This window comes from Diachasmimorpha longicaudata, chromosome 16 (assembly GCF_034640455.1).
Source record: "Diachasmimorpha longicaudata isolate KC_UGA_2023 chromosome 16, iyDiaLong2, whole genome shotgun sequence".
Taxonomy (NCBI): domain Eukaryota; kingdom Metazoa; phylum Arthropoda; class Insecta; order Hymenoptera; family Braconidae; genus Diachasmimorpha; species Diachasmimorpha longicaudata.
Window position 1 is genome coordinate 3401669 of NC_087240.1, and position 13676 is coordinate 3415344.

Consider the following 13676-nt stretch of genomic DNA (forward strand, 5'->3'; position numbering starts at 1 on the left):
GACATAATAAAAAATCAAATGACAATAGCATAAAAAATTCAGAAAACATGAAATGCCAGAATTGCACTGAAAATATTTTCCGAAATACTCAATTAAAAAAAAAGTGAATTAATTTTAAAAAATCACGGACATAAACGTAATTAGAAAAACGAGGATTCAGAAAACAACCCTTATTCCCATTTTTAAAAAACTTACTGCTCTGTCCATCGAAGTAGATCCGGCATCGTGATCGCAATTGATCGAATCTCCTCGCAGCTCGATTTCTGATTAAATCCATCTCTCCGATATCTTATTATCCAAAAATTTTTAAATCATGCAACAGCATTATCTCGACTGTTTCTAGTCTGCCAGCGTGGAAGGCTCACTCCGCACATTTTCGAAAATTCATCACGAGTGTTATATTAACCGCGATAACACCGGTAAAGCAGCTCTTCCTCTCCACCACCAGCTTAATCGCTCCCCAATGTCTATTTTTCCTCAAGAATTATTTTACAAATTTCTTCAAGAGTCTTCTCGGTATTATCGATTTGAGAGCATTCACTAGGCTTCAGTGTCACTGAAGTTCACGACAAAATTAAAATACTGTTGGTTTTTTCATTTTTCTGGCTATCAAGGTCATCCCGGAAGTTCTAAATTGCGCACAATTAAACGAAAAAACATCATTCAGGTATTTCTTAATGAATGACGTGTAAATGTCGATTTAAAAATGATTAATACACTTTTTCGAAGAACCAAATAAATACTTTACTTAAATGAAATAAACAAGTTCATTCAAATATTGCAAAATATATGTTGTTTATGGGATTCAAATAAACCATTTTTCTGAGTAAATCTTCAGACACCAATTAATCATCCAAATTCATTCAAATAGGATGACATAATTATCAGTTAAAGAGTTAATAGTGTCCTCGCCTCACAGATAACAATTCGCATAAAAATTAAACGATTTCAAATTAAATTTTATGAACCGTTCAACCCATTAAAAGCCAAAGCAGGACAACGTTCGATAGGTCCAAGGTCGACGTAATAAAAAATTGTTCACTCCTTTGACGACGTGCAATGGGTGTGTCTTCTGATAACTAGACAAATGATAAATAAACAAACCCCACGTTTTTCCCCAAAATCACAGCACAGAACAAAATAACGAATAGATTATTCCACTCAACTATTCCCCGAAGACTGTCAATGGCACAACAATTTTCAAATTAATTAATGGATAATTAGAACTAATGAGGAAGGGTCACTCCGCTACTACGACTGAAGATTTTGAGCAGCTGTCGCTTGTTGCGTCAGTGAATTCGCTATCGTGAACAAACTTCAGTTGATAACGATCCACAACTGCACACCTCAGGCCTCTCGTCACATCACTCAGCTCGAACATCCCCTCCAGGGTGCGTTCGCCACACCCCAGTTGTCCCTAAGCTGTCGTACGTGCCACCCCTGCGCACGTGTGCGTAGGAAAAGTCTGTCCTATTTTTCCAAAAATCGTAGAAAGATTAATCGTAATTTTAAAATCAGCTGATGTTGCATGACCATCAGAATCCCCTATGACCTCAAACAGTCGCAGCTTCAGCACCGATGAGCAGCAGAAGTGGTCGATCATCATCAGGAAATCGCCACCTCGTTACCGATTTTACAATCGCTGCAAATGCCAGGAATTCACTGGAATTCGTGACACACAGATGCCGCTGAGGAAGTTGTTCTCAACCTGTTGAGCTATTCAATGATTCATCAGTCCCCAGAACACTCGAATACCAGAGGAGCAATCGACGGTGGACCTCAGCTGGTTCCCAGATCATCACTGGATGACACCTAACATTCAGAAGTGATTATCGTCATTAAAATATCACTTTGTTGTTGATTTTGGTGTCATTTCAATGGCGATGTCGTTCGATTCTTCTTCATGAACGAACAGATGAAGTTGTTCTCAACCTGTTGAGCTGTCTATTGATTCCTGTCATCACCAGGAGCGATGATGGAGTCTCAGACCCAATAGGATGATCTCTGGAATTTGGAAGTTGGCGAGTCCTGCATCGTTGGTTCCTGGTCAAGGCATATTATTGATCAAAACCTCTCAACATGATGAACCACGAGGTCAACCACCGTTTGACTCCGCTAAATCATGTCCATCAAACCTCACGCGAATGGACTTTCAAAATAACAATTGTCACCTTCTATTTTAACCGGATAACAACCCCCTCACCCACCACGTGCCGAGCACCACTGGACGAGTCGCTACCGTTAGTTCTGCCATCTTGACTACTACGTAACACTGAACTGCGTTGAGCAGCTGTGAAGCAGGACAACCTGATGAACCATCAGAATGAATTGGAGAGAGATGAAGGATCGTTGGAGGCAGTTGGCGCACGTGCACAAGGCAACCGACAAAATTGGTCTGGCCCTAGGGAGTTGGCCAGTGGTGTTCGCATGCGCAGCGGATTCATCAATGATCAGGAGTCTCATGACATGTGGCAACAAGTTGTAATCTACCGTACACTGCTGTTCTCTGTTGGTTTGCGATAGCACCAGGAGGACGGAGGAGTCGATAAATAATCATTTTTACTCGGCACGCAATCACTCGTATGCTGTATCGAACTGTCCAGTTTAAATGGCAATTGCCAAGGACAGGTGATGTCCAAGGTCACGATGTTGATTGGACGATTCTATACCTTGCGATTTTATATTTCGATCCGCACGAATGCACAGGAGTGACGAACCCGATGACTATTTTTTTTTACGGCCCTCGGTACTTCCCTTTTTGGGTGATTGGCCCTACGAATCCCTATGCATGCGACTGTGGATTCTCCCCTCCTGAACAGGTAGAACAGGAATGGGCATGGGAAACCACAGGAAAAACCCATACCGACATAAGCGACTGCTCTACCGACAGTTTGCCGCTCGTCGGAGTCTCAAATTTTGAAAAATTCGTATTTGCTGGGTTTTGATTTCACAATTTCCCGAAAAACTAATGATTCGTGATCATGAAACTGGTGATTCGTAAAATGTGATTGATCTCGTTTTAGTACTTCGTTGCTGTACTATATTTAATTATGTAATAAATTAATTATATATATTCATGTATACATATGTATATAATAAATATATTTTTATGTCTACATTTATGATATATACATATATTGATAAATAAATATATAAACATATTTATTTTTTTATGAGCGATAAATATAATATTTGGTGGAGACAATCAAATACCCAAAATTTTCAGTTGAAAATTCGCTTTAAATTCTTGTAAAAAAAAATGGGATGTGCGGATCCCTGAAGAGCCTGAAGAGCCTGAAGAGCCTGAAGGGCGACATGCGATTTAATTCGTAGTTTCTTCAAATCAAATGTTCGCATCATCTTCATAAAATTGAAAATTATTATCTCGATAGATTATTGGACGCGGGTGGTTGATATGCTGACGCGTATATTTACGGATAATTTGAGCGAGAGGTCGTTCAATAGGGCACTAGGACTAATTGGGTGATTAATATTCAGGGATTTGAAACACGCGCTCGTGGATATGTCGGTGAATGGTGGAGGTCGAGGATTGCGTTGTTGGCGTGTGTTCGTGAATTTGTTTCATTACAATTCTGAACACGACTGTTGGCTCACTAGGTTGATGATAAAAGATTCGATTGCTTTAATCATGTGGAAAAAACCTGGTGGTAGACCAGCAAAAGAGGCGCTAATTAGTGGGCAAAAAATTCCAGTGCCGAAACTGGAAATTTGATTGGGTTTAAATTAATTTTACCCTTTTGTAAATTCGAAGATTACGGACAACTACACATTAATCATTTGTTTATAAAGAGGAAATGTTTAAAAAAATGTGAATGCATTCCAAAATTTAATTTAGATAACCCTGACTCTATATTAATTTTTTCCAAATTTTGCTTATGTAGTTCATCGAAAAATTTGATAATCGAAAATATTCAAAAGGGCGCACCCACTCGGTAATGTACCGACCTGAAGTTTGGAAAAAATTGTTTATTAACATTTGGCAGAACTGTAATATTGGAAACTGAATTTGGATTACCTGAAAATGTCTATCTACTTCTTTAAAAAAAATCAATTTTTGACTGGGTAAATTATTCTCTCAATATAAATCTCAAGGGATCTTCTTTATGGGGGAAAAATTGTGCAGGAACGATATCTTGATTGATCCTGCTGACTTTTATTTTTTATGAAAGATACTAGACTCTATGTTTATCGATTGGTGGTAATCGGTGGAGGTTAATGATGTTATGATGTTGTGGCTCATGCTAGTGCAATTTTTCCTACGCAATTGAGGTCATGATTGATGACTGATGTGTTTATTTATAGTTCCGTTCTGAGCCAAATGGAAATTGCGATTACGTAAATGATTTATCTAGCAAGACCGAGAGCGGTGGTAAATTTGAAAAAGTGTTGTGTAAATTGAGGTGGAGTTACCATTGACACACTCAAACCCAATATTTGAAGTTTATAATTTCTGTTAATATTTTTCAGTCAAAAAAATACGTCGGGATAAAATAAAAAGTTGTCTCAGTTTTAGCTCTTTACGTCTGGAAAACTTCGATAATTAAGTTACCGTATTTGCCAGCCCACTCTTTCTACATTTTTATGTAATTTCTCATTGTTTATTATGACCTTCCAATCGGTTATAATCCAATCGATCTCGGGAAACCCCGGATCCCTTGTGTCTACCCCGCTAATGATACCGTGATACCTCATCAATATCTAAGGGACTTCGTGAATAAATTGGCAAAAAATTGCAATTGCAACCCCTCGTTAAGTCATCTATAGAAACAGATGTAGTACCGTCAACAAAATCATTACAATTTCAGTCCCCTGGGAAGTTTACATCGACTAAAACCTAAACATTACATCATATATACTATTTACATTCCCTTAAAAATATCTTCTAGCCCCTACATAATATAGATATCACATCATCTTTTAATATTAAAATATTTTGAAATTAAATTCACCAACACCAATCGTTAACATTATTAAATAAAAAAATTCCACTGGATTAAAAAAAAAAGATTGAAAAATATAACAAACCTGGTGCTTCAGATTCCGGTGTTTCCGACTCCTGCAGTTCAATATGTTCTCTTGTTCTTCTTCTCCCCCCGCCGATGGAGCCGATGAGATTATCAACATTGTCGACATTACTCAGGTCGATCGGGCTGCCGACTATGTAGGGACCGGTGTCCTGAGTATCAGCAGACCCGTTCGAGGATGCGTTATGATTGTTGGAACGATTTGGTGTTGGGGTACCATCCATATGCGGTATAGATGATAAATCGGGGGGTGTGAATGGCCGGAGTGATACGGGACTCGGTGCCCGAGGATTCCCCCGACGCGTCGACGGCTTCATCGATGGGGCCGGCACCTGGAACACCAAAAGTTTGCTTGAAGTGTCTTGTGATATAGATAAATAAATAATCGTTTCCGAAAATCGTTAATTTTTATCAATGAGTGCACCTTTGATAAACAATTCAATCTTGTCATCAAGTCATGATCAGATCTTCTGATACCAAAATATTATTCATAAAATCGTTGATGAGACTTTTCCGGGTATCGAATAAATAAATAATTCAATCAATCAATTTCAGTTTGAATAACAATGGATACGATAGAGTAATTCGAAGTGCAATTTGCGCTCATGTGGACTCGTGTTACGTACATCAATAATTTAAATAATCCACTGCGAGAGGATGAGGATATCCAGTCTCTGTTGAGCCAGTGGACAATACCTAATTAATGAGCTTTATGTAATCAAGTATTCCGTATCCTCTGACACAAACGATGTCCTTCGTATATCTCATTTCAACCCTGGAATATCTACGAGTGGATGTGCTGATGAAATTGGAGAAGGGATTTGTACTTTCATCAGAGCATCTCCACCAAATAAAATGGATCAAGTGACCTCGGAATTAACAATAAAAAAATTATCGGGGTATTGTATTACAATTGCTTGGAAAGCTTACCTCACAAAGTGACAACCATTGTATCACAGTGAATAGATAATCACTGAGTAATGAGACGTCACTGTGTGGGTAGATTACATCACGTCATCAAACCAGTCGTGAGCATGTGGCAGATGGGCTGTTAGGCCTTGAGAGAGATCAAAGAATCTCTTTGGCTGGGATTACAGATTGAGACTGTTCTCGAGTTCATCCCTTCTCGAAAATCGAATCTGGTGGAATTTTCGTTGGAAAAATGTGCATTTGAGACAGAAATTTTTGAAATTTGAGGCACTTTTCAACCAGTAAAATGGACCGGCTCGATTTTTTTTCAAATAAAAATTATTTGGAGTTGAAGTCGTATCATTGAATGGAGTAAAAATAAAAAAATCAATTGGTCGTTTTGTTATCAAGGAATAATTACAGAAAGTTCATGAATTTACATAATTAAGAATATTTACAATGGAAAATATATAGTTATTTTTAAGTCGTCCTCCTTTAATTGTAAATTATGATCCCTTTGGTTCCACCAAACGTTCATTCATTAATTATAAAAAAATAACAAATGCGACAATAGCCAACGAATATCGTTTGGAATAAATAAATCGTTCGATCGGTGGAAGAAAATGACAGATTGTCCTCAGTAATCATTGACTTATCTCCCATTTTTTGTTCAACGAATTCCAAACTTGTGATGGTATCCCACCATAAATTTCACAGGTGTGCGTCCCACAATTTTCCACTCGAATTGTTAACAAGCCCGATAGCCTGAATTCTAGTTATCTCTCGATAAATTCTAATTCCCCTTAATCTCCAACAATTTACCGCCCACGTACGCTATTGTCTGTAATTCAAGGTATAAACTACGAATACGTCAAAATCAAATGAGTGTAACATGCAGTAAATCAAAGTCAACAACTGAAATTACTTGAGTTAAGTCACCGGCAGATAATTAAATCCACCTGAGCATCAAGTTGCGACCCATTTTCGCAAAGTTTAATGAAACAGGACATCACAAACACGTCATGATGACGAAGTACTTTTGGACGAATGTTGGAGATATAATTCGAGTCGAGGGAGAAATTTTTTTAATGTAAATAATATACTTTTTCGTTATCTTCAAGATTATCTGAACATTGTCTTTCCAATGAAAGACGTCATTTATCTTGTTTTTGATGAAGTATGATAAAATTATTTCGTTATTGATTTGACATTTATATCAGGAACAATCGATTGCTGAAGGAATAACAAAAAATAGCTGACAATTTTCACATACAATCGAATTGAATTCGCAAAATTTTGTTATCTCACTTAGATTCGAAGATATTTTGCAAAAAGTCGACTGGCAAAATTTTGCAAAAACACAAATAAGTAAATTTATCTCAGTTTACCACTTCGTCAGAGAAATAAGGACAGTACATATTAAATTCAAGTCAACATTCGAAATAATTTAAACAAAGTTACCGGTGAGTTAATGAAATCCACTTTGGGATGAAGTGAGTACATTTAATCTACATTTAATCTTCATAAAGTGAAACCAGATGCAACGCACGGTGTTAGCTACTCTCAAGTTCTCAGGGTCTAAAGCAAATAGGAATAGTTGATCGCAAGGAATGTAGCTGAAGAGTTGAGACTCGAGACATCAATCACGGACTCTGGACATGTTCTGTAGTTCCAGGGGGAGGGAAGCAATGCCTCACAAATTAATTAAAATCAGATGGCCAAGGCCATTCGCGATCGATGCAGTGGACGTTCCCCACCCCTCGTCGACAAGTTCCTTTTGTTTTTAAATACCATGTGGAGTCAGGTCAACTAGAATTCGATGGTTTCTAGTCATTGAAAGGTAATTAGACTGATTTGTGAAATAAATTTGAATTCAATCGAGTAATTAAGTTTGATTCAATAGTAAAAATTGAAATAAATATTACCCTGCCATTCCCAAAGAGGTTTTTAGATAAAAATAAAAAATCAAATCCTCAAGCTGTTGGTTTCCAAATTAAAAAAAAATTCCATTTCACTCAAATTTTTTTTCGTGTCTTAAAATTTGTTTTCACTGCAGGATGAATGTACCTGGGCACTTCATAAAAATACTACATGAATCAAATATAAATAATTATCTCGAGGTATAAATTAATGCCTATTTTCCCCCCTCGCATGACCCTCAATTTACTTCATCCATAATAAAACTGATCTGAGGGTTTTGCGCGGGAAATGGATCACGTGTTTGCACGCCATCACTCGAAACTTGTTTAAAAAACCACGTAATGTCTCCAACAATAGCCCCACGCACGTGAATTCCTCAGCACTCAGTGGAATTTCCCCGGAGAAATATCACAAATGTAACGAGAATTGCACGCCAAGTGAATTTGCGCGATTTAAAAATTTTTTTTCTGCTGAAAGTTGTTTACAAATCATAAATAAATAATCGAAAGATGGTCAGAAAATCATTGTGATGATTCAAAAACATTTTTCTGAACATGTTCAGAAGATAATATATTGTTTGAAGAATTTTTTTGGTCAACCAGAGGATCTTCCGATGATCTTTTAATTATTATTTTAATTTTTCACTCCTAATTAACCTCGAAAATTCTAAATAACTCACAACGGTCAGACGGATCGTCCGAGGCCCCTTTCCAGTTCCCGTTTTGCTCTGATAAACCAGGACTTTTTACACTCGCCGATGAATTCAATGTCGATCATAATCATTCGAAAATAATCACTGTTCCTCTTATCACTGGAGGCACCTGGATAGCTTCAGAAATTTGTATATTATGTAAACACTTTGGAAGGCACTGTCAGGCACTTTGAGCTGGCACGTAACTGGCATCCTGGTCATGTAACGATGTTTTTTAACGTTATTATTCCTCTTCACGCGTTTGCACAGTAGAATAAGATCGACCTTCTTCTGAGATCCCTCCACTAACTAATCCACCCACGATATTGTTCATTAATGAACCAACACGACTGTCACATGAATAATAAATTCACTGAGAGGAAAATTTATTTCAGCCGAGAGAGAATTGATATTTTTTTTAAAAGAAACCATTTTTCTGGAAGTTATTCCATTGAATGTGGGTATCTTACGTAGTCCTAAATTATATAAACGTTTTACCCTCTACGTCCTTGACCAGACCAACTAATTAATTTTCAAATTTTCCGAATGTGTAATTTTGTTAGGAGAAATTCACGGTAACACGAGTAACTCAAGTCACTTTTCATTGTCAACCACTTTTTAACGAATATCTCGAAATCTAAGGAAGATAGCAAAATTATTATTAGGACATTTTTTATGCACCGAATTGTGTTCTACAATAAATGTCATGACAAAAATTTCTGTATCGTCCTTAGTTTCCGAGATATCGCCCAAAAACTGGACTAAGAAATCCATCAACTCATTCTTTCATCCTTTCTACCCCAAATAATTCCGTACAATGAAAAATGCAAAAAATTACTATTGAATTATTATTTACACCAAACAATTAACCTTCTCCATCAACATAATTCCCATACCTATACCATACAAACACATCAGACCTCATACCCGCCACAGAAATAATTTTCTCTCCCAACACAATCAATCACTGATTAATCCCCATTAAAAAATCAGACTAAGATTCAATAAATTATCCAGAACACTTTGGCGACAACAACAGTTGAATTAAGTAATTACTTTCATTAATAAATAATTCTTAATTTTATTTCGTTGCACTTGTTGTTTACATGTGATATCGAATTAATGAAAATGACTGTGGAAAATTAGCGGGGAAAATAGAACCGTCGGGGAGCACGCACGCTACTCCACTGTCTCAGAACTCTTTGACACAACTCGAAAAACTCCACTATCTCCTGCCCTATCATTCCCACCCCCTCCACCCTCCCCCTCACCGCAACCATTTGCTGACATACGCGCATTCAACGGTCTCCACCAGCTCTCTCACCTTCTCCCTCCTCTTTGAGCCAACGCAGTTACTATATCGATGAAGTTAATATATATACTCCTTTCACCTGCTGAGCTGTATTCCTCGATTTTCCTGCTCCGTTCTTCCTCCATTTCCTCCTCCCCCCCCCCACCCACCCGCCCCCCTTGTTCTTCCACAGCTTGAACGGACACACCTTGATTTCCTTCCGTGTGGCACCCTTTCGTGACATAATCATGAAACTGGGTGACGACACGTATGTCATGAGTTGATTTGATTAAATTTCGGGAGTGGAAACAAAGTTAATTTGATTAGTTCCTCTGGAAGGAAGAGGGTGCGAGGGTAGTTTAAGGGAGAAATATATTCAAGAAAAATTATGGGAATAAAGGGGACAGTTTCTGATCTGGTGAAGGTCGTTGGTATGAGTGGAAGGTGGAAAATAATTGAGAGAACAGGGAAATGTTAATTAAAAATTATTCGGTTCGAAATGGTGGATTATCTTTTTTGAAGTTTTGAAAAATCTTTGATCGTTAGGGTAGAATATGAATAAGATAAAAAATACTGGGATAAAATCTAAGAGGAAAGAGAAGAGAAACTCAATTTATGAAATTAAAGATTTATATTATATTTCTAAGGTAATATATGGTAATTAATTTGGAAAATGTTGGAAATGTTGATTTTCAAATTATTCAGATTAAAAATCTATGGAATGTTTTTTTTTGAAGAGCAAGGTGTCACAAAATGCCAGTAAAATATTCGTAACAAGCTATAGAAAACAGCTTGGTTTTCATTCAATTATGTAAATTTTTTCCTCTCCACAAAGTTGTAAATTTCAATTTATAAAGTTACCCAACTTTTTCCTATTAAAATTCACTCTAAACTTCCACGTGATTCCTCACAATCCATCCGACACTAATGAAAAAAGGCTTCGTTCCATATTAAACCTGAAAATGGCTTTAAAAACTTCGTGAGTAATTTTCACTCGTAAACACGAGAAAGTAAAAGTGTGGGTGCTAGGGTTTTTATATCTGTCAAGGTTTCAGCATGCTCACCACACCCTTCATGTTCTCGGACAAAGTATCTAATGGAGATAACAAAAAAAAAAAATACACGATAATTGTTTTCGTGCTGGTGAACAATTCAATGTTCGCGTGATAATGAAGGACCGCATTGGAGTGTAAAAACTCGCACTCGATATTTCATGTAACATAATAAACAATTTTTCCGGTAGAGAAAAATATTCAGTAAAAATTTCGTATATTTCTTGGAATTTACGAACAGACAGAGGAGTATTCAGTAAAATTTTCCATAACTCCAGATAAGAACGAGAAATATTTAATAAATATATCTGTCACTGTTCCGTAAAATTCCCTATAATATTTATCCACATGTATTTCTCCCCCTAAATCACATTTCGTCCCACAATTTTAAAAATTGATGATCAATTGATTGATGATATCCCCGAAAATGAATTTTATTTTCTATCAGTCACGTCAAGACCCAACATTTTACAATAAATTTATTCTTGTTAATTAATTCGTTTTTATTGCGGAGAACTTTCCTCACTGTTTCCATATTCATGGTCGATCGATTTTCTTCAGCTAATTCACCACCACGAAATCAATACCTGAAGGTTCGATGCAAAGACGCACGTGGTTGATTGACAATATAGGGTTCACGCTTTTATTCATGGAATCACTTTTGTGAATAACCCGAGAAGGGGTATAATTTTTTCAGTTTCAAAGGTATTTTTTACGGTTGAAAAATTGAGGGAATGAGGTTTTTTTCAATTTTATCCTCAATCACATCTTCACAGGAATAAAATACAACAAAGAAGTTGATTATCTACACAGCAATAAGTTATTATTTTTAAACTGAATTTCGGCCTTTATTTCATCGTGGGAAGACAACTCGCCCTATATTTCTCCCCATTTGGAAGTTTTTTTTCTGAAGAAAGGGCTTATCAGATTTGAGAGTTATTAATTCGAAAAAACATATTCTCATGACATGCTATTAAATTGATAATTCCATAATGTCTTGTCAGTTGATCGATCAAAATTACCATTATGATCATAATGCAATATTCAGGCAGGTCGAATATCAACGGGTAATTAATGTACTTAAATAGGATTTAATTACAGAATTGACTCAAACCCTTTTATTCACATCCCGAAATAAAATTATAAATATAAATGGAATTAATTAGAATATCTGTGACAAGGAAGCATAACAAGCTGTTGTACTTCCCTTAATTTCATATCTTAAATTTATTTATTAACTAAAAAATAATTTTTCATTCATCTGTTACTGGCATTAACGAACTCATATTTTGTTTATCGATATTTGTGATAGGGTAATGATTATCAGACCTTTATTCTCTTGAATTCTCTTCTATTTTATGGATCAAATAATTAGAACAATTTAATTAATTTAATTTACGGTTTTTGTGAGTTTACAGAAGTTTTGAAGATTAAAATGTAAAATAATTAAAAAAAAAAGATATTACAGATCACATGTCATATCATATCATAATACATATATCATTATAGATTATATATAGAATATGATATTGTTTATTGTATTATATATTATATACGTCAATAATCGCGAAAAAAATCGACGCAAATATGAATCCAAAATATTTTGACAATAATGGCACCATTAAATAGAGAAATATCGGAGAAATATAGGAATGATTCACATATTTCTTTTGTACCGACGTAATGGTTTGTGTATCTGGGTTACGTCCAGATCTATGTTCCTGGCGGGCTATTCACTGGTTAATGAACGCTGAATATCGTCTCCCCAGAGAGCCCTAAATGCAGTACATTTCGTAATATTCAGGGGTGGAGTCTGTCATTATCGGACTCAGTGGTGCAATCCAATTATTTGCGATATTATCTAAATGTAAGGGAGAATGATAAAAATTATAGGAAACATGAGTGAAGAGGAAATGGAAAGGGCTTGGTGAAATCAATAGGGTCAAATTTATATATCTGGATCGATTACATCGTGCTACGGTCAAGACGCACCCTTTTTACAATTCTCAGAGTCGAATTTACTGATCGATACTCGATAGCAAACATGAGACAATGGACACGCCCAGGGGCTGCGAATCGAGGTCAGTTTTTTTTTCACGAAAATTTATTGAAATTGAAGAGTTCAAAAATCAATTTATCATTGATATCTGGTCGGAAAGATTGAAATCTGTGATGGGTTTCCCTTGGGGGTGTCTCTGATTGCTTTTGACGAGATTGTAAATGCGACCAGAAATTTTTGTGGTAATTTTACGATAATTTTTACAGTACTTTTGGTATTTTTTCCTCTGTAATCTAATTTTTTAACTTTCATGAGTGATTAATTTTTTAACTGTCAGTTCGTCCCCAAATTAGCTACCAAGTGACTAATTTTGAGTCTTCTTTGGGACTAAAAATATATTTTTTTTCTTTTTGCAGACCAAAGAAATGAGTTGACAATCTAAATACCTCAAACTGTACGTGACCTTTTACAACTAAAAAATTTACTGATACAATTGCTAAAAAATATAGTAAATTTACTTGTAAATATTTCAAAGACTAATTTACAAATCTAAATCGCATTAGGCCACACCGAAAAAAGTAAAATAATTAGTGTAACATTATTGACAGTGTAAACAACCCATTATACGAACTACATCATTTTAAAGTAATAAAAATGTTTAAAAACTCTCCACAAAATTTTATTTTTCTTTTCCAACATCATTTTTCAGTTCCGAGCAGAAAAGTCAACTTAATGTTATTTCAACATAATTTTATTTTCTTGTAAGTGC

General features: G+C 35.9%; 1 protein-coding gene across 7 annotated transcripts in view; it reads right to left on the bottom strand.

The window, feature by feature from the left end:
* Atp8a (ATPase 8A) overlaps positions 1-13676 on the bottom strand; it is a 31098-nt gene that overhangs the window by 10909 nt on the left and 6513 nt on the right. For 4 of the 7 annotated variants that reach the window (XM_064135356.1, XM_064135362.1, XM_064135360.1 and 1 more), the window contains exons 1-2: positions 8554-9202; positions 5047-5377 (exon numbers count right to left, since the gene is read on the bottom strand). In XM_064135356.1, coding sequence (XP_063991426.1) covers positions 5047-5362 — 316 coding nt within the window. In that variant the 5' untranslated portion in view covers positions 5363-5377; positions 8554-9202. Of the gene's footprint in view, positions 1-195; positions 2752-5046; positions 5378-5671; positions 5826-8553; positions 9203-13676 lie in introns of those variants that run through there. The other 3 variants (XM_064135358.1, XM_064135357.1, XM_064135363.1) reach the window with 3 other exon arrangements.